Source organism: Rhinolophus sinicus, linkage group LG02, assembly GCF_036562045.2.
Source record: "Rhinolophus sinicus isolate RSC01 linkage group LG02, ASM3656204v1, whole genome shotgun sequence".
Taxonomy (NCBI): domain Eukaryota; kingdom Metazoa; phylum Chordata; class Mammalia; order Chiroptera; family Rhinolophidae; genus Rhinolophus; species Rhinolophus sinicus.
In genome coordinates this window covers 17,909,640-17,932,430 of record NC_133752.1, presented here as the reverse complement: position 1 = coordinate 17,932,430, position 22,791 = coordinate 17,909,640, and the positions used below count along the sequence as shown (strand labels likewise).

The 22,791-nt window shown below is 35.2% G+C and overlaps 1 protein-coding gene across 3 annotated transcripts in view; it reads right to left on the bottom strand.

Moving 5' to 3' along the window:
* The window catches only part of STIM2 (stromal interaction molecule 2), a 143,364-nt gene that overhangs the window by 3,089 nt on the left and 117,484 nt on the right, over nucleotides 1-22,791 (bottom strand). For 2 of the 3 annotated variants that reach the window (XM_074322148.1, XM_019743897.2), the window contains exons 6-12: nucleotides 16,555-16,732; nucleotides 15,733-15,910; nucleotides 11,577-11,744; nucleotides 11,298-11,321; nucleotides 10,774-10,874; nucleotides 10,306-10,544; nucleotides 1,344-1,617 (exon numbers count right to left, since the gene is read on the bottom strand). In XM_074322148.1, coding sequence (XP_074178249.1) covers nucleotides 1,344-1,617; nucleotides 10,306-10,544; nucleotides 10,774-10,874; nucleotides 11,298-11,321; nucleotides 11,577-11,744; nucleotides 15,733-15,910; nucleotides 16,555-16,732 — 1,162 coding nt within the window. The remainder of the gene's footprint in view (nucleotides 1-1,343; nucleotides 1,618-10,305; nucleotides 10,545-10,773; nucleotides 10,875-11,297; nucleotides 11,322-11,576; nucleotides 11,745-15,732; nucleotides 15,911-16,554; nucleotides 16,733-22,791) is intronic. The other variant, XM_019743898.2, reaches the window with a different exon arrangement.

Genomic DNA, 22,791 nt, shown 5'->3' with positions numbered 1-22,791 from the left:
TCTGAAGCTGTTCAGCTTCCAGAGTTAGAAGCTGATTTAGTTACAATTTTATCAATTTACTGTCTATTTTGCTATGTGGTTTGGCTACTGTGTGTGTGTGAAATTCAAAGCTAGGTTAAAAACATTTCAAAATCTAGTGCCTAAGGTCTAAAAAAATGTGTGAAAAGAATACTGATCTAGTTGGGAATATTGTCCTGGTCTTGCCATTAATTAGCTGTACAATCTCGGGCAAATCACTTAATTTAACCAGGTCTCAACTGTCCTATCTGTTAAAGTAAAATAATTTGATTAATCTCTAACATTACTTCTAGTTCTAACATTTTTATGCCAAACAAATACTCTGTATTGTCACTTCTTCTGCGTAACTTTTGGAGTGTACATATAGTATAGCTTAAGATCTCCCATTTTTTTCTAGAGCATTTATTTGGAATATTGAACTTAATTATGTGTTCTATCTATGTTATTTTTCTGTTTCTCTTTTTTCCCCACAGTGACATGTAGCTGAATTAATTTAAGTTTAATGCACATATAACAAGGCTTAATTCAAGGTGAGATCTAAATGAACATATGTGTGCATAATGCACAGACTATAAAAGATCAGTAAATAGTAAATGTTGTTATTATTATTTTGCAAGGATTCTGGTGGTTCAACACTTAAGAGACTGAAAATGGAGAGTTTGACATTGTTATTTAAAATGAAGACTAAATATTTCCATCAACGTAAAAAGTTCTATTGGACAGCAGATCTCTAGAGTTTTCCTACTAATTTCCAGAAGCCATCCCAAATTAGTTTTGTCAGTAAAGCCATCTTGCTAGTGACGACAGTTATATAGCAAAGGTTACGCAAACAAGCTAATCATAAAGTACCAACCAAGCAGAACTGTGCCAAACTCTCCAGCTGCAATGAAAATACACAATGTGGACTATATCTCCTTAGCAATATGCTATAATGATCACTCGTGAATCATAGAACTTTCACTAGATGAAACTACTACGTATGAAAAGTGATTTGCTGATGATGTGACTAAAGAATCACATGACAGAGAGCTACATGGGATCAAGGAGAGTCAGCCAGCCCCATGCCCTCTGGTTTTGTTTCTCATATGAGAACAGTTAAGAACAAAGACCAGCAAAGACCTTGATTTTAGCCTTGTGTGACCATGAGCAGAAAACCCAGCCACACAGAACTGAGAGCTCATACAGGGGTGTTGCTTGAAGCCTCTAAGTTTGCGGTAACTTCCTGTGCAGCAACAGAACACACAGGACACGCCACTCCTCCCCACCCCACTCCCACCTCCCACACACCAGTCCGACATATATTGTAGCTTATTCGCTGCCAATACCATTGCTTTTCCGCCGAGAAGTAAATGGCCTCCTCCTCGTCGTCATTGCGATAAAGAGCTGGGCAACTTGACACCGAGAGGATATCTGGATCAGGGGAAGGCAAGGAGTGCTGTGAGTGCTGGGGGTGCGGCGGCAGCCGCGGGTGCGACGGGTGCGGCGCATGCGCAGCAAGCTGAGCGCGCTGGGACTGCGGGGACGACGGCATGATGCTGCGGCGAGAGCGGCACAAGCTGCTACTTCGGGCTAAGGATCCAGCAGGTTTAGCCATGGTCCCTGAAAACCAAACATAGATAAATAAAAACTGAAAATATCCAGTGCTCCTTTTACACACACGACAAATACCAAAAAGAGCTGACGTTACTAACATGTCACCATTTCATCGATCTTTATTGAAGTAAGCAACTGTATAATTACTACCATCCTCCATCACCTGTATGGCTTCTCAGAAAAGTTAAGAAATAAAAAATGAAATGTAACAACAATGAAAGCAGATCTAAAAATAAACAAAAACAAATATAAACAAATGAGACTTAAAGATAAAATTTGCTATTACTAACCACAAAGACTTAAAAATTTACCCAAGATAACAACCCCCTAAATTAAAAAATCAATACAGTGTATTTATAAGGAATCTGGACTCTGCTGCAAAATGAATTTTAACACTAAAAGGAGAAAATTATCAGTAAAAAAAATAGGTTAGATTTTTCCACGGGTATCTCTTGAGATAGTGCAATTTATTTTAACTTCAAGTTTTAAATCAAGGATCAGTTAAATACTGCACATTTTAAATCAAGGATCATTTAAATACTGCATACACAGTCTTAAAAGCGAGTTAGGCAGAGGTCAGATCAAAACTTGTTTCTTGAAAACTGATTATTGTGGAACTAACCACAAATCTTAGATCTTCTTGTTTCTGCTACCAGTCTCGGTCTAGCCCCACGCAGGTAGTACAGAAACTTCCTCCACACGCTTAATATCTCATTCAATGCACATTCCTTTTCTTTGCCTTAATTGAAGCACAGGTCTCCCAAGAACAACCTTCTCAAGCTGACCTTGTCCCCTCTTGTATACCTCACATACTGCAGCACTGGAACGAGGGGTTGATGGCCTTCTCGCTCCCTGGCCGGTACTGTCTGTGAACACTTACTCCTACACCCTTTTATAAAACCTACTCCTTTTGGCACTCAACAGTAGCAAGCCACGTGACTATTCCACCTCCCCTTCACTATTCACTTCCCAGTTATTCTATCTTAGCAATCCAACTTTTCATCAACTTGAGCCATCTCACTTTTAAGACCTAGCCCTCACCTTAACTAATTATGGCTTTCATCTCTTCTCACCAGACATTCACCTCTACTCTACTCCACCACCCATTTTCACACCTTGTATTGCCATCGTTCAGAATTACTCCATTTTTGAACTTATAAGTCCAAAACATCAATTTAGATTCTGAGCAAGCTTCTACCTTTCAAGTTCACACATTCTGTTCCTCCCACTTATCTGTCCCATTCTCTACCCCAAACTCAAGGACTTTATTCTGTTGGCTATCCCTTCTGCTACATTTATTTTCATCTTCTCTCTTTCTACAGTATATAAAAATCAATGCTTTAAAAAACAAACAGATAAACAACAGTAACAACAAAGAAACCTCCACACTCAGATTGTTTTTCAGCCGGCATATCTCTCTTCCCTTTTATGAAAAATAATTATCTGTTACTTTCTCCACCACTTCATCTTTACTCAATCATGAAATTGTAAAGTGCTTACATTCAGTTTCGCTGCAACTATTCTCAACAAAGTTGTGATCTACTTTCTTGTTGCTAAATTCAATGACTACCTCAATCCTTCTTTGACATTTGACCAGCACCTGACATTGATTATTACTCTGTCCTTTCCTTGACTTCTCTATCCAGTCTCACCTCTTCCTTTACCTGTCATCTTCCAAGTTCTGTCCTAGACCTTGTTCTATTCTTGTTCCACTTATTCATCCTGAGAAATGTTAACCACTTCCATGACTTCAGGTATCATTCACGGTGTATAGAAGCCTGAATCTGTAACTCCAGCTTTAATCCTTTTTCTAAACTTTACAACCTTATGTCCAACTACCTACTACTGGACATTCGATGCCCCACAGATATCCAAACAGCGTTCAACATTTTCCTCCCCAAACCCAGTCCTTCTTGTTCTTTATCTTGGTAAATAGCAACAGAACCCACCCAATTATCTAAATTGGAAACACAGACATTCTTGACTCTTCCTACATCATAACCCATATATAGTTAATCATAAAGTATTTTCAATTCTATCTCCTTGACATCTCTCAAATGTGTCCACTGGCCTACATCCCCACTGCCCCTGTATGATGCAGGACTATTGTACCAGCCTAATAACTGCTCTTTCTCCTCCAATTTATTTTCCACACTACAGCCTGCATGATCACTCTAAAATGACGAAGAAATATGACGTTTTATTGCTTAAAACCTTTAAATGATTCCCCATTACTTTTAGGATTAAACGAAAGTCAAATTCCTTAAGATGACTTAGAATGCTCTATTTATCTAGCCTCTGTCCTCCAAGTTGGAGGTCAGTGTTTGCTCTCTGGTGCTCACATAGCAATACCACAGTACATTTTCCCATCACATAACTTATCTCAATGCATTGCTCTTGTCTGTCTTCCATTAAAGTGTAAATTCCATGAAGGCAATAATTGTGTATCATGTTCAACATTACATCTCAACAACTAGCACAATGCCAGGCAAAAAGTAGATGCACAATAAGCTTTTCCTGAGTAAATCAATGAATGATTCAAACAGGAAACATCACTAAAATAACCTGATGGATTGAAAAGGAGAAAATGAGGTAAATTAAAAGAAATATTTCCAGAATATTTGACTACCTCCCTCAATACTGTACAAAGCTTTTTCCAAACACAAATTACGTAATATAAAAATATCTGTAATTTAGTAGGCAAACATTAGAAATTTTCTCACTTACTTATAATTCACAAATTAGAGAATGAAGAGATCCTAGAAATCTTTAGTGTGATGTTCTCACTTTGCCAAAGAAACAATATCCTACCAATACTAAAAGAATGTGTCTAATGACACAGATAATTAAGTTCTACAACTCTCAGCATATGCTGTAGTCATTTTCATCAGTCACTTGTTATTTGGAATATGCAGCAAAAAGTTGCCATTCAGGCCTGACTGTAGGTATGATAAAAAGGACTGAAGAGAATCAGGATTTGCTGCTTGTGAAAATGAGTACTACTCACAGAAATGGGAAAATACTGCATGAAGAAGTTTTAAGAAGGAAGTAAATAGTTTATATAAGGAAAATTCTAAGTAATCCAATAAGGAATGTAACATAACGATGAGCATCAGTAAATAGGTCATATCTAGAAATTGTTTATAACTCTACAATCTTTTCCAAAAATTTTCTTCTTATATATGTTGCCATGTCTTCTGCCTGGAAAAAAATGTATGAATCCCTGTATTAGAATTATATACACTTGGAGTTGAGCCCTTCTTCCTTGTTGCCTGAAGAAGCCTACACAGGGCTGAATACAGTTATAATACCATAAAACTCAAATAGTATTAAAAAAGAGTGCACTCTGACCTTATAATAAGCTTTCCTTTACATAATGTGAATATGTTTTATGATGTTCAGACTATTATTAATTCCAAATGAAGGCAGATGCCCACTCCACCTGTGATTTGTAAGAGTAGTTACATAAAACATTGAAGTTCACTATATAGAAATTCATTTCTGAGGTAATTTTTCATTTTGATATCAATAATTACATACAGAAGCATAACAATTTAATATGACCCTAGTTTGCAAAGTGTATTTTCTTATAGCAGAGAAAATATAATTTTATTTTGCAATAAGGGATTGCCTCTGCCACCAACAACAAAAAATAGTAATATATGGACTTCTGGTTCCAGCAACAGGCAGTCAAAGATGACCTGACGATCATTTCCCAGCCTCCAACAACACAGTTTAAATACCCTCAAACACTTTGGTATGATGAATGAAGTATAACAATAGTTTTAAATACACAGCTGAGTTTGCAAGGAAGAAGAGAAAATTCTCAGATGCCAAAACAGAGAGAATGAAAGTAAGAACTAACAGGCCTGTGAGTGATACTGGAACTACTGTGGAGGTTATCAGACTCAGTAATTTAAGGGTTTGGGTTTTAATTTGGGGATACAAAAGACATCTTAGGCCCACATGAGGTAAGGAATAGGAATTGCAAGTGAGTGTTCTGAATAAAAGCCTGGGCCTAGATGGGCTATATTCCTCAGTGAAAGGTATATATTTTTTTTTTAAAAATCCCTTTAAAATAGCTCAAGAAAAAACTATAAAAGAGGAGAAAGGAATAGTTAAAAGTGGTCCTTAGAGGAAAATTCATAGCCATAAAAACATATATTAAGGAAAATAGAAGGACTAAAAATTCATTAGCTAGATGTCTAAATATTAAAACAAACAAGAAATTAAATTTCAATAAAGGAAATAAAAGCAGAAATAAATGAAGAATATCAAGTGAACACCTTTAATTATGCAGAAAAAGAAGTTGGTAAAATTTAAATCCACTAATTTTAAAAGAAAAATAATTTGGAAAAAAAAAATTCTTGGTAAAATAACAAAAATTAATTTCCTTAACTTAAAAGTAATCTGCCAAGGGCCAGCCCAGTGGCTCAGGCAGTTGGAGCTCTGTGCTCCTAATACCTAAGGCTGCCAGTTCGATTCCCACATGGGCCAGTGGGCTCTCAACCACAAGGTTGCCTGTTCGACTCCTCGACTCCTGCAAGGGATGGTGGGCTCTGCCCCCTGCAACTAACAACAGCAACTGGACCTGGAGGTGAACTGTGCCCTCCACAACTATAATTAAAAGGACAACAACTTGACTTGGAAAAAATGCTGGAAGTACACACTATTCCCTAATAAACTCCTGTTCCCCCTTCCCCAATAAAATCTTTTTTAAAAAAAGTAATCTCCCAAAACCATAGAGAGAGAAAAAATCGTATTTCATGATGAAATATTGGAAGCATTCTCTTTAAAGTCAAAAATAGCAATCACTATTGCCTGCAATCACCACTTTTATTCAACATTTTACTACAGGTCTTAGATTGGACAATAAGAGGGGAAAAGGCATAAGCGTTGGAAAGGAAGAAAAAACCCATTATTATTGCCCACACAAAACAAATCCAAAAGACTCTCATAAGAGAATTCTATGTTTCTGTATATAAGATCAGCATACCCAAATCAACAACATTTCCCAATATATCAGCCACAAGCAATTTGAAGTATTTTTAAAGAAAGATAATATCTGTAACTACAAAAAACAAGCTGTAAAGTACCTAGAAATTAATCTTTTTAAAAAGATATGCAAGAATTATACAAAGAAAATTATAAATTTTACTTAAAGATATAAAAGCAGATCTCAAATGGAATTTATGAATAACATTTCTTCCCAAATAAATCAATAAATTCAAAGAAATTCCAGTAAGAGACCAACAGAAATTTTCATGGACTAAGCTGATCCTAAAATTCATACCAATAGTAGCAATTCTGAATTTGAATAATAAATGAAGATTTCAACCTATCAAATACCAATACTTACTATGAAGCTATAAATAGCAACTAAAGCAGAATGGGACCAATGGAACAGAAGCATTTCTGTGTCTATGGAAAAAAGTGATATCACAAATCAGCAGAGATAGAGCAGGAATGAGGCCGGGACTACTGTCGATCCATACATCAACGGATATATTTAGATTCCTAACCTCACAATATGAACACAAATAACTTCTAGGTAGATTAAAAGACTAAGGGATTAGAGAAGAAGGTCCAAGACGGCGGAACAAAATGAAAACAGAACAACAACATAAAAGACTAAAGGATTAAAGCAAAATTTAAAAACTTTTAGGAGAGCAAACAACAATCTACCATCTGCAAAAAGACATAAAAAGCATAAATCAGACTCATAAATTTGTCATTAAAATGTGTTTTAAAAACTCATACTCTTTTGATTACAAAAGAAAGTAAACTACACAACAGAGTAAAAAAGTAAAGCCCAACTCTAGGAGAAGATACCTGCAACCCTCAAATAACCAGAAAATCATAACAAACTCTTCCAGATCAGTAAGAAATCTTGGAAGGATTCCATAGCAAGAAGGAACAAGCTACTCAGATGGAAGAAATCTGAACAAATGCCAATAAATGATATGGTACTCAATCTCAGTAGTCATCAAGGAAATACAAATTTTAGTAACAGTAAGGTATCATATGATACCCATTAAAGTTACAAAACAAACAGATCAGATCATTCCAAGTATTGGTGAGGATACAGGCAGACAGGCACTATTAAGTACTATGGGTGTGTAAACTGATAGCATCATTTTGAGAGCAACTTGGCAATGACTAGTAAGAGGTACCTTCCTAACAACTTAGCAATCCATTTCTCGGTGTCCACGCAGAGACACTCTCAAAGCTATGCACATGGAGATAAAGAAAAGGATGCTCATTGCAGTATTGTTTTGTAAGGGCCAAAAAGTAGAAAGAACCTATAGTCGTAGAAAAATGGATTAACTGCAGCTTATTATTACAATAAATATTAATAGATAAACTGTGGTTAACTCAGACTAAACGGTTGCAGTGAATTTAATTTATATATAAACATGAAAAAAATTTAAAACATACTATGAGCAAAAAGGTTGCAAAACAATACCTACAGTTTGATAGCATGAATGTAAATTTTAAACAAACAACTGTATCTATTACTTATGGGTATATCTGCATGTAATTAAAGTATAACAGGCTTTAGAGGAGTGGGAAGGGGAGGCGATGTGGTGTAGTTCTTCCTGTAATGGTTTATTTCAGAGAAAAAGAGAGATGAATAAAGCAAAATGTTAATATCTGTTTACCTTTATAGCATGTGAGCATATTATTTTCAGTATTTTTAGGTACATCTGAAGGGTTTTGTAAGCAATTTTAAATAAATGGCTGCCACATTCCCACTACGAACATTTAGCAGTACTGTAAAAGAACTAACAGGAAAACAAACTATCATCTGTTCTCCTACTGCCACACAGCTAACCTTTGATAGTATTTTCTTTACACATAATTAAACATAGACAATATTATGCTGTGTATGTATAGTTTTACAATTGTAACATATCACAACTATGTTTCCTTGTCATTATTTCACACTTATACAATTTACATATCCATAGTACAAATTTAAAACTGCTCAGAGGGTATATTATGAAAGGCCTTACTCCTATCCTGGACCCTCATCCTACTGCCAAGAGGTTCTTCTTTATCAGGTCCAGAAATTATGTTTTTATAACTAAGCAGAGTGGAGTGTTACTGTTGTGCCACTGGGTGGAGGCAGAGCTCTCCAAGTATAACCTTTGGCATGAGTTGTATTTCAGAGAAATAAACTTGATCACAGCATTTCTAAAACATTACACTAAATTTAAAATCAACTCTCATATATTTTTCCTATTTAAAAGTTCAAATTTCTCTTTACGTCACAAGCACTGAAAACTTAAGATAATTATTTGTATTTAGTGTTAGGTGTTTTAATGCACATGATTATCTTTTCCCCAAAAAAAAGTACTTAAAAAAGAAGCAAAGCAATAATCTAATTAATTTAGGGAATACATCATCACACACACTTCTGATATTGAATAATTATGTTCTAAGGAGGACTTGCAACTTTCAAAAGCTTTACTTTTCAAACAAAATCATCTACTTATGAATCAGTGCTGCATCTGGCAAGCTTAGGGCATGCATTTCAAATAAACACAAGTTGACAATATTCAAACAGCAGAGCTGACCCAGATCTTTATGTCCATAACTTTGCAACCATCATATCTTGCAGTACGGGGCCAATGAAATGAGTGAGGTCACACACTTCCAGTGTTCATTATATTCACAATGTGTCCTCTCCTCCTTCCTCTGGTAAGTTGAACGCCTCCCCAATCTGCCTGCATTATCTGCCCGCCATTCAACCAGAGAATTAAAACCACAGAAATGAACACAATCACATAGTCACTGACTATTTACCTGCAAATTTAGAGCTTTATTTTATAAAATTGTTTTAAAAATTAAACCCTTTCTAAATCATAACCTCATGAAAGCTGTAACAATTGAATAGTAAAATTCAAACTGAAAAATGCTCATATATCATGATTTGACTCAGACTGAAATTTCCATGTAAGTTTTCAACCAATCAATGATTAAATTCTGTTCTTCATTCCTTGGAATCCTGTTCTATCTACACTGTTTCAAAAAAGTCAGGAAGATTAGGAAAGCTAATCACTCAGGCAATAAGGATAAAGAGTTTTTCAAACGATTTCTAACACATGAGATACACTATTTTAAATTCAAACTCTCTACAACTTTGCAAAAATTCCAAATATTAATAAACTATGAAATTTATTAATAAAATCTAAAATACTTAATTATCACTTCTCTACCAAAATGTATTCTTTACAATGTAAAAATTTTCAAAGAACAGAGCATAACAAAGGAATATAATGAAAATTGCTCATGTTAAAACCACCTTGGGGAGGAGCTCCACTTTCTAGCAACAAAAAAATATACAAAATTTTCTAAACATAAAGTTTTATTTTGTATGAAGGTAAATTGATTTAGTGCTTCATGAATTAATACTATTTCAATAAAAGGATAAAATTGGAAAAGCAAAATAAAATGATGACTTAGCATGTATGATGTCTTATTATATATGCATATATGTATACATACATGCACACATATACCTCATATAGTATTCTCAAACAATAGACACAAATTATAAACAACAAAAAGAGAAAATAAAAAAGGAACAAAATTTTTATCATAGATTTCAAAGGAAATGATCCATAAACGTCATGGTATGACATTATTTTAAACACTGTACCAAATCTGCCTTTTGAACTCACCACTTACCAGGGAACTGTGATACTATTGGGGGTGTGTCTTCATCTAAGTCATCGACTCCCCCAGCGATAGGATAGGGAGGAATGGAGACTCTGGGCATCACCACCCAGCTGTGATCAGAGTAAAGGGAAGAGGTCAGGCTGGGGAGTCCCGAGTTGTGAGCGATCTGAAAGCCACAGATCTTCTCAATCTGTTGCCAGCGAAAAAGTCGTTCTCGTAAACAAGTCGTCAATTCCGAGAGAGCTTTCCTGGAAAAACCAATATAGGAATTATTGCTTCAAAGAGTCTTTTCTATGTCACTGAATAAAGGCAGCTATAAGAACAGACCATGGCAATGAACTAATTTCCAGAAGAAATTAAGTACACTTAGAATGAGTATAAATTATGTAATTATACAAAGTTAAATGACAAATTAAAATATAAATTACACGTTTCAACACAATGAAAATAAACAAACACCTAAAATAGCATTCTTACTTTGCTTCCAGAATTTTGTGGTCTACCTCATCTAGGGAGGAGCTATGTGCAACATGCAGCGTCCCAAAGACTGTGCTTCTCTTCTTTTTAATTTTCTCTGCCTACAAACCAAAGGAGAGAAAAATTAGGCTAGGTCTGGGGATAAAACACACACACATACACACATACACACATATATGAATGAAGTTTGTTTTAAATATATTAATAATCATAAAACCAGTGGAGAACATATAGCCATATTTTCCAAAAGAGAAAACAGATGAGGGGAATAAAAGCATGCTTTCCTCAAGCCAATCAATATGATTCAAAACTTTGTTCTGGAGAATTTTCCTTATTTCTATGGTTCAGAAAGGCCTGAATTTTCCATTAAAACTAACAGAATGACATTATATCCTACTGTAATGGAGGTGTTAGTGAGTGAACCAAGCTTTTTTTTTTTTTTTTTAACTAGAAATCAGATTAAGACTTAATCTTATTTCACACAATTTAATAAAGTCAGACATTAATTTCTAGTAACTACTGACCTGAATCAGATATGAGGCAGCAACCTGGAGGAGAAAAGCTCTGTATAAAACATTTATGATAATGATGATACGGATGATTTTTAAATGACACTGAGGTCATTCTGAAAGGCACATACTACTCTAAATAATTTTACTTTATAGCCTGTGATTATGAGTCAATTTATGCACTAACTTTCAATTCAAGAAAAGAATCCACAATAATAAAATCTTATTCATTGTTGTATCCTAACCAGTTAACGTTCCTGGAAACTTAGTAAGTTTTGAAACATAATAGAGTACCTCATCCTTAGCAATTGCTAACTGCATTTCAGCATTCTGTCTTTTAATATTGTAGTACTGTACTTCTACTTCGTGTGTTAGCTGAAGCCATTTCTGAAGTGCATCTGGAACAGACCAGCTGCTTCTGAGTTCAAATTCTTTTTCAGCCTTTTTTAAAGCCATTCGAACCTAGGCAGAAGGGAGGGAGGGAAGAGGGGGAAAGAGAGAGAGAAATTTAAGATATTTAAATTTTTTAAAAGAAATTAATACATTTTTGTACCAAAATTATGACAAAAAGCCATTTTAATTATGCTACTTTAAGTATCTTAAAATCACAAAGTCTAAACAATATTATCTCTAACATTAAAACTAAAGCTGAAGTTTTAAGGGCACCTGAAATTCACTAAGCGAGCTGTAAAGCCAAAGGATAGATGGGGCTTACATATACCTTAAGCTGCAATATTAATTTTCATATCTTACAGCCAGACTCACTGAGAGAGAAAGGGCATATACAAACTAAAAATGATCACGCTTTTCTCATAAAACCCTACTACAGCCCCCTAACTATACACTCACTTTTTAAATCATACTATTTTTTGAAGTTTTTCATGACATCTTCTTTATGGCCAGTTATTTCTCACTGCTACAAGCCTATCTGCCTATTTCAGTGTCTTTTACCACTTCTATTTAATTCACTGCTTCTAATATACCGCAAAAATACTGGATAAATCAGCGTTGGCAGACCAAATGTAAATTTTGAGAAAACAGATTTGAGTGCGAGTCTGCTTGATTTCTGCCTGAGAAACTATGCAGAGCCTTTAGAGTCAAAGTCTTTCTTCCAGCTGCCCTTTAGGGGAGCCAGATAATAAACAGAAAACGAAAACGCTTAGTGTGTGAGGTGGTATTAAGTGCTAAGGAAAAAAAACTCTTAAGGCTCACTAAGTAAAGGGCACAGAATAAGGACAACCCATTCTAGGAAGGATTCAGTTCAACTAGCAAGAGTTCAAACCAAGGATATGCAAAGATACATGATGGAATTTATGGAATTATGAACACACGCTCAAGACCTTCAGACAGAGCGATGAGTGAACTATTCTACTTCTGGAACACCATAACTGCAAATCAATTTCCCTCGAAGTTAAGTAACTAAAACTCCATTTCTAAACGAATGTGCAGAAGAATGTTTGATCTGAACAAACACAACTTATTTAAATAAATTTTATCATGTGCCAGACTAAGCTAAGACGAGCACCATACACAAACTTCTGATAAAGAAATAGAACAGCTGTCAGATACTGTAGGAAAAGAATTACATAGAAAGTATTTTTTAAAACTCCAAGAATTAAAAAAAAAAAAAATTCACAACGGGATACCCAGTAGACAATTCAAAAAATAGACCTTCAAAGCCAGGATAAGGTAGCTCTTACTCACTGACAACAAATCCTAAGCGACATTTCCCTGACAATATGTGCAATGTGCTTGGGACAAGCCTGTTTAATAAGGCGGTTGGCTAAGCTGTGTGGCGTCCCTGCTAATCTCTCAGGAAGAGAGAATTTGAGCTCAGGTCCTGTGACAGGCAGGCCCACATAACACCACGAAGTGTAGGCCTCCATGTCCTTCTTCTTACAAGAGTTTAAGGCTAAAATTTCTATATAATTTTCATTGCCAAGGAAGTATCCAGGGAATCTGAACAGCTTCCACTCAAGTTTTTCTCTTTAAAGACTTTCCTTAGTGTTACACCCATACATTTAATTCTCATGAAAGAGCTCAATAAATACATTTCACATAATTGATATATTTCTAGCATAAACTGAGGTTGAACAATGTTTTGATTGACTGTCAAATAATGTCTCAAAAATTTAGAAACGCTGACCTTCCAATAATAGCAACTATTTTAACTATTTTCTCTGCTATTATTCAGATGTTTATCATTTGACCTAAATTCCAATGCTTAAGTTTGAATTACATTGTTATTTACAGGAAAATAGATGCGGTGAAAATTAATAGCTTTTACAAATAATCATTAAATTGTTTTCAAAAACATAATTATTTATGTAATTTTTTTTTGTCTTAGGAATAAAATAGCAGTAAGTCAATACATGTTATCACAGAGGAAAAATAGCTTAAACAGCCTTTGAGAAGTTGATTAAGCCCCAGACAATATACAGTAATGCCTCAAACTATGTGGAATTATAAAATGACATATGTAAATTAATTTCCCAGTTAAACGCTTGTATATAAACAAAGATTTAATAGCATTAGGGGAAAACATGGACTTTAGAATAAGACACACGATACCTTGCCTTTGCCACTTAATAGCTGTGTGACCTAAGGCAAGTTATTTAACCTTTTTACATATCTCATCTTTAAATGAGGGTAATATCTATGTAATGTAAAGATTAAAATTTAGGAGCAAACCATTTGCAATATGCATATGAACACTCATAAAATTGTGTTTCTTACTTCTATAATCATGTTGGACAGAGTTCTTAAATATCCATTTCTCTCCTTTTAAACCATCTCTTTCTGATTGTGGCTCTCATTAGGATTATTAGTTTGTACAGGGACATCATATAATGGCAATCTTAGGGTCTGCTAAGTATAAGTCTTTATGCCAAAAACCTCAGATGAGAATGTTAGTGATTCTCAAGTACTCTTTTATATTATGTCTTCTCTCTCACTGTGAGGCATTCACCTGCAAAATACTGCTACCAGGTATGTCTCCATAGAAGAATTCCCATACTGCTTTCTGATTTGCTCTTTCTTATCTACAGAGTTCAAAAAAACAGCTAGCCAGCTTTTCAGTTGAGTCACAGGAACAAAGCAAGAGTTAGACATCGCAGGGGGAAGAGGCAGGGAGTTCTCACAGGTGTAGAGGGCATCCTATCTAATTCTTGGGTACAGAATACATTTGGGTGGGCCTTTTTTGTTAACTTCCTGTTCTTTGCTACATTCTGTATAGAGGTTTGTCAGGTAAATAGGGCCTGACTGCAAAATATGTCTAGGAAGCAACTTAAGAGAACAAACTCCTTACAGGGAAAAGATTCAGAAAACAGACGTCTGGGGTTTGAGGGAGAGAATAGTTAACACTTAACAAAGAGACGGCTTCGCAATTCAGTCAAAAACAACAAACTTGAAGGAAACAGTAATGTACACTGAACATTTTCTCAGAAGCTGAACTGAAACTTGTTCATCACATAATTTTTATTTCGTATTCGGCACTTGACTGAGAAAGCAACAATGCGGAAAGCTAAGTGGGAGGCAGGAATACCTAGGTTCTGGGCCCTGCTGTACAGCTGAGTCACTCTCTAATCTTGAGCAAGTTTTCTCACCCTCATTTTGTTCCTCAGTTTTTTTATCAGTAATGAAAGAGTCAAAGTCAAAAGAAGCAGAGCCTGAAGTGACCTGATTTGAAGATGAAGGAAGGGGTCATGAGCCAAGAAATGTAGGCGGCCCCTAGAAGTTGGAAAAGACAAGGAAAGAGATCCTCCCTTGGAGCCTCCAGAAGGAATGCAGCCCTGCAGACCTATTTTAGACTCTGACTTCGAGGACTGTAAGGTAATAAATAGGTGTTATTTTAAAGCCATTAAATTTGTGGTAATTATTTTATAGCAGGAATAAAAAAGAAATACAACAGCCTATAATTAAATTCTCCCAGAACCACCCCCCTTTCCCAAAGGACTGTATAATGTCTATATGCCACCTTGAGGGAATGCATAGTAAAAGCAGGTATTAGACGACATCTTTTAGATAACCTCAGAATTTGTATCAGATTTTGTTCTAAAACCATTTAAAGGGTCCAAACGGATGTTTAATAGAGATTCCTTACCTTTGCAGAGAAGTTTAACATTACATATATTTTACTAGGTTACAGGTGGAAACTGAAATATATTATAGATGTTAACTTAAATGCCTTGAATTTACTCAAGACAATTAACATGGAATGGGGTAAGATTTCATGAATGAGTGAACAGGATGGCAACTTTATCTTTCAGTTACTAGTTTTTTATTTTGCTGTCTGGATTTTGATCAATGTTAACAATATGAACAAACGATTCTTTTATTAACTAAACAAGAGCATACAATGGAACCAAATGTGAGAGACTAAACAAAAACAAATAACTCCTCCAAGTGGCCATGCAAATATCCTAAGAGTACTTTTTTCCAGCATAAATACCTGTTCCAATTCCTGCTCTGCATACTGACGCCTGCTCAATTCACATTCAGCTCCCTCCCTCAGCTCTCTCAGACGGCAAGCCTCCTCCTTTGCGTAATTGATTTCATCCATCATTTTGCGCTCTAGATTTTGCTTCTCTACAGCAACATTTCTGTTTTCTTCTTGTGCCTTTTCAAGCCTTGTAAAACAATAATAATGAAAATTCCTCACAAGTTTCCAAAATTTCATTTTTTAAATGAAGAATAAATATGTATCAAGCAATAGGATACATGATTCAAACAAAATTCAATGCATTTTATATTAATCTTAAATTGGGATAACAAAAACATCAGGTAGTCTACTACACAGCTGATTTGGTTATCTGGAGCTCAAAATACAGGGAGAACAGGGAAACACTTCAGCAAAAAAACTTTTAAGAAATACGCAATTATTCAGATGTTGTTAAAAAACATAACTCTGTAACGATAACTATATATACCGTATTAGGCTGGCGCAAAAGAAATTGCAGTTTTTGCAATGGTCACTACCCGTTTAGTGCATACATACATTTATAATAACTCTGTAACGATAACTATATATACTGTATTAGGCTGGCGCAAAAGAAATTGCAGTTTTTGCAATTATTTTTAACCTTTTAAACTGCAATTACTTTTGCACCAACCTAACAATACTTTTTTAACAATATGAAATGAAGTGTACATACACTCTTGATGTGTGTACCGATCTACATATAAGTGTGTACACATGTGCCCACATTACGTTTTCACAAATTGCATTTTCCTACATAAAAAACAAGACTTACACCTTGTTTTACTTACTCACCTCTCTTGTAAGTCCATTAGACTTTGCTCTGCAGTTTGTAGACTCTCTAAGTCCTTCATCATTTTTGCAACATGTTCTTTTGATGTCTTATTCTGCGTGTAAGCAAACCAGCACCCTCCAACACCAATTACTATAGAAACTGTGAGGATAAAATCCTTCATCCAGTTATGAGGAGGTCCTACGAAGAGAATTACAGATGGTTAAATTAATCTTTGAGTGTAACAGAACCTCAATACAGAGGTTCTTTTAAAAAAAGTAGCAGGCATCTGAAAACAAAATGAAACAAAATGTGAAGATGTACCCCACATATACAAGCTCTAGCTTTTTAAAAATTCTTTGTCAAATAAGCAATATGTTTATTATAACTACCTGATATACTAGACTTACAGGAAGAAACAGATAAACCCTCATGGACACATCGTACCCTTGCTGATAGAGGAGGTAGTGACAAAATTCCGGGGACCCCTGAAAAAGCATCTCCCATCAAGTGTTGTGAGCATGGTCCAGTGGGTGAAAGGTGTCATACAGAGTATTGCCATTATCATGTCAACTCCTTTCCTTCAGTAAAGTTAGGCAGCTGTCATGTTATGATACACAAACTGGAATCCTAATCATTCACCAAAAATCTTCCCCAAACATATAGCCATGTAACTAATTAAGATTAATCAGTGATTCTCAATCGAGGGTGATACTGCCCCCAGCATATTTTTGACAATTTTTACTTGTCACAATTGGGAGGGTGGAAGGGGGCGGGGGGAGTTGTTACTGGTGGGTAGAGGCCAGGGATGTTGCTAAACATTGAATAATGCACAAGACAATCACTTTCCCACCCCACCCCCTTCTGCAGGTAACAAAGAATTATCTAGGAATTATCCAACGCAAAATGTGAACAGTGCCAAGGTTAAGAAACCATGGGCTACATGACCATAGTAATAGTTTTAGGTGGCTCTTTGCCAGGGACATCTGAGTTAGAGAAGGAAAGCCTAGGATAGCCTTCCGGCAGACGCCAGGCATGACAGTAACCCCCAGCATTGTTTCTAAGGAAGGAATAAGAAGCCAGGGCCTATTGTCTGCAATGATACAAAACACAGAAATCACTAGTCAAATAATTTCCTAGTTTACTCAGAACTTTATTAGGACCGTCAATACACACTAATTTTCAGGATAATCTCTCAAGGGAGACACAATAACTAATACAATAAAATGTATTATTTGCTCCAAAGAGATATCTGGTAAAAGTACCTAACTGCCCAGGCCTCCAGCAGGAAGACAGTTTGCATGTTTCATGGGATGAAGAGCTCTACAGAAATGACAAGTTCCTAAGCTTTTAAGTCTAGGGTTCGTACATGTTTATATAGTGTGGTAAAGAGCACAACTCTATGCCACAGACCCTTGGGGTCACATACTTCCAGAGCACACGCCCTCACCGACAGTGAAAGAGATGCACTACACAAGGCTCAAGGATCAAAAAGATTTATTTTTATTTCTGCCTCAAACGGAGAGGTTCAGTTCAGGTTCTAGTTCAATGACGAGCACAGTTCAGGCTGAAATATAATCACTAGAAATAACAATAGCGAGATAGACAAGTCCCAAAGTACAGTAAACACCACAAACTGGAAAAGATTTCAGTGAAAATTCCTTTAAATGTATCTCTGCTTGACAATGCTCATTTTTAATACATCTAATGTGGGTGTTCCGACTGCAGGGCTCATTCTCTCACTAATAATCCTAAGACAAACACATTGAAGAGGTGATGCGTCATTAACTTCACTGGTTTGCTTATTAAAACATTTGTTTTCAACATTCTTCGGGACCAGTTTGGTTCCTTTTCAAATAATAACTTAATACTGTTTGGGCTTGCAGGGTGGTTTGTTCCTGGATTAATAAAATATAAATATTCCTGACCAAGTTATATATGGAGACAAATTCTGTAGTTTAATTCCTATCTTCATCAGTAAGTCCTCTGAAAAAATTAGAACCTCACAGATGACAACCCCCTATAGATTCAGCTGGAAAATTAGAACAAGGAAAAGGTTAGAAAGGGTATTATCTCCGAGGAATGCTCAGCATTTCAGTAGTGTTCTATTTCCTAGGGTTTGTAATTTCCACCAACAGTGCATTTCCACCAACTTTCACAAAGGGAAGTTCCAGCTGTTTCACCAGCTGCTCTTTTAGCCTGTGCCAAAAAAGAACCACCAGTAAAGTCATGGAATCTATCCAACCATTCCAGTAACCTTTTTTAGCAGGGCCACCCCCAAGACAGTATCATGGAAAGCTACAAATCTCCCAACTCCAAGAACTAAGGTAAAACAAACATTAGTTTTCTAACTTATCATTTGTGGAAGCCATTTTTCATGTATTAGTTTTTGGATTCTGAAAAATAAAACATAATTCTTCTAAAATGTATACTCTTCAAATGCTTTTTCCCACAGCTTTCTGAAATTTGAAATTAAATGAAGTAAATATATTAAACTTTCCTTCTGAGAAAAAGTATTGTCAAATTAAAGAAAGACAGGTTTATTTTCTTGCCAAATATGACAGAGCAATTTCTTAACTGTTCTTCAAAACAATATAAAGAATAATCAAATAACATTCTATACCTTGTGGTTCTGCCAGGATAGTCTGTCACTTTATATAAAGTTTCAAAGTGGGGTCTTTGCTTTTGATCTGTATCTAAAAAATTATTTTCTTGGTGATTAATGAAATCGAGTTAGGCTCTAACTTTATGCCATGAAGATGGTTAAACTGTACCATTTTTAAAGGCATTCTTCAATGAACATCCAGCTATAATAATAACATTAAAACTGCAAAAGTGCATTACAGACCTACCTCAAGAAACAAGAAAAATCCCAAATAAACAACCAAAATTTCATAGTAAAGAACTAGAAAAAAGAACAAATAAAACCCAAAGTCAACAGAAGGAAGCAAATAATAAAAATTAGAGCGAAATTAAAAGAAATAGAGAAAAGATAACAGAAAAATTAATGTAATAAAGAGCTGGTTCTTTGAAAAGATTAATACAGTTGACAAACCTCTGGCTAGACCCACTAAGGAAAAAAGAGAAAAGACACCAACAAAATCAGAAATGAAAAGTGGAGAAGTTATGATGGAGACCAAAGAAATACAAAAGACCATAAAAGAATACTATGAAAGACTATATGCCACCAAATTCAATGTCCTAGAAAAAATGGACAAGTTTTAAGAAACATACGAGTATGACCTTCCTAGAGTGAATCACGAACAATTGGAAAATATAAAGACTGATCAACAGCAAGGAAATTGAAACAATAATCAAAAACCTCCCTAAAAGCAAAAGTCTAGAACCAGATGGCTTCACTAGTGAATTCTACCAAACATTCAAAGATGATTTAATACTGTCCTTCTCAAACTCTTCAAATTATTTGAAGAAGAAGCAATACTCCCTAACTCATTTTATGAGGACAACGTTATCCTGATACCAAAACTTGGTAAGGATAACACAAAAAAAGAAAACTATAGACCAGTATCTCTGATGAATACAGATGCAAAAATCCTGAACAAAATACTACCAAATCTACTAGCAATCTACTAGTAATATTACACATGAAAAAGATTATAAATCACAATCGAGAGGGGTTCATTCCATGGGCACAAGGATGGTTCAACATATGCAAATCAATCAATGCGATACACCACATAAACAAAATAAAAAATAAAAATCGTATGGTCATATCAATAGATGCAGAAAAAGTATTTGACAAGATACAAAATCCAGTTATGATTAAAATACTTAATAAAATGGATACAGAAGGAATGTACCTCAACATAATAAGGGCCACATACTACAAACTGTTAGCTAACATCACACTTAATACTGAAAAACTGAAAGCTTTTCCTCTCAGATAAGGAAAACTAGACAGGATGGCCCCTAGACAGTAACCCCCAGCACTGTTTCCAAGTAAGGAGTAAAGAGCCAGGGCCAACTGTCTTCAGCGACACAAAACACAGAAATCACCAATCAAATAATTTCACCACTGTTATTCAGCATAGTATTGGAAGTCCTAGCCAGAGCAACCAGGCAAGAGACAGAAATAAAAGGCATCAAAATTGGGAATGAAGTCAAATTGTTACTTTTCACAGACAAAAAGATTCTTGACATAGAAAACTCTATAGAGATTGCACCAAAAATCTATTAGAAACAATAAACAAATACAGTAAAGTTGTAGGATACAAAATCAATGTACAAAAAATCCACTGCATTCCTATATACTAAAAATGAAATTTCAGGGAAAAAATTCCTTTTGCAATTGCAAAAAGGAATAAAATACCTAGGAATAAACATAACAAATTATGTGAAGGACCTATACACTGTAAAGTACATTAAAATAAATTGAAGACGACACAAAAATATGGAAAGATATTCCATGTCACGGACTGGAAGAATCAACATAGTTAAAATGGCCACATAACCCAAAGCAATATACAGGTTTAATGCAATTCACATCAAAATCCCAATGGCACTATTTAAAGAAATACTACAAAAATTCATTAGATCTATATGTAATCACAAAAGACCCCGAACAGTCAAAACAATCCTGAGAAAAAAGAACAAAGATGGAGGTATCACACTCCCTGACTTCAATTTATACTACAAAGGGATAATAATCAAAACAGCATGGTATTGGCAGAAAAACAGATACACAGACCAATGGAACAGAATTCAGAACCCAGAAATAAATCCACATATATATAGGCAGACAATTTTTGAAAAAGGAGCCAAAAACACTCAATGGAGAAAAGAAAGCCTCTTCAATAAATGGTGCCAGGGAAATTGGAAAGCCACATGCAAAAAAATGAAACTAGACTGCTGTTGATTACCCTATACAAAAAGTAGCTCAAAATGGATCAAAGACCTGAATATTTAGAAGACCTGAAACAATAAAATACATAGAAGAAAATATAGATAGTAAACTTATGGTCCTTGGTCTTCAGATTTTATGAATTTGACCCCAAAGGCAAGGGAAGTAAAAACAAAACTAAATGAATGAGACTATATCAAACTAAAAGGTTTCTGCACAGCAAAAGAAACCATCAACAAAACAAAAAGGCAACCAACCAAATGGGAGAAGATATTTGCAAACAATACCTATGATAAGGGGCTAATATCAAAAATATATAAAGAACTCATACAATTCAACAACAAAAACCAAACAATCCAATTAAAAAATGGGCAGAGGACCTGAACAGACCCTTCTCCCAAGAAGACATATGGACAACAGATACATGAAAAGATGCTCAACCTTACCAGCTATTAGGGAAATGCAAATCAAAACCACAATGAGATACCACCTTACACCTGTTAGAATGGCTATTATCATTAATAAGACAAGTAATAACAAGTCTTGAGAGGATCTGGAGAAAAAGGAACCCTCAAATACTGCTGGTGGGTATGTAAACGGGTATAGCCACTATGGAAAACAGTATGGAGGTTCCTCAGAAAATTAAGAACAGAACTACCATATGACCCAGCAATCCCTCTTCTGGGTATCTAACCCTAAAATTTGAAAACATTCATCTGGAAAGATATATGTACCCCTATATTCATTGCAGCATTATTAATGGTAGCCAAGACATGAAAACAACCTAAATGTCCTTCGACAGATGTCTGGATAAAGAAGATGTGGTACATATATGCAATGAAATATTACTCAGCCATAAGAAAAACTGAAATACTGCCATTTGCAACAACATGGCTGGATCTTGAGATAATCGTGCTAAGAGAAATAAGTCAGACAGAAAAAGTCAAGAACCATATGCTTTCACTTGTATGTGGGACATAAAACTGAAAGCAACAAACAAACAAAAACTCACAGACAACAGTTTAGTGGTTATTAGAAGGTAAGGGGAGAGGAGGGTGGTAGAAGAGAGTAAAGGGGTTCCAATATAAGGTGATGGAAGGAGAATTGACTTTGGGTGGTGAACACACAATACAATATACAGACAATGTATTATATAGAATTGTGCACTTGAAACCTATATAATTTTACTAATCTGTCACCCCAATAAATTTAATTTTAAAAAAAGAAACCATCAACAAAACAAAGAGGCAACCAACCGAATGGAAAAAGATATTTGCAAAAAGCAAACAAACAAAAAACCAAACTGCTATAAAGATCCAGAAATTCAAATCTAGAAATTTAATTCTAAATTATCAACTAACATAATTTATGCAACTTTTTACATCAGTAACCAACTCTG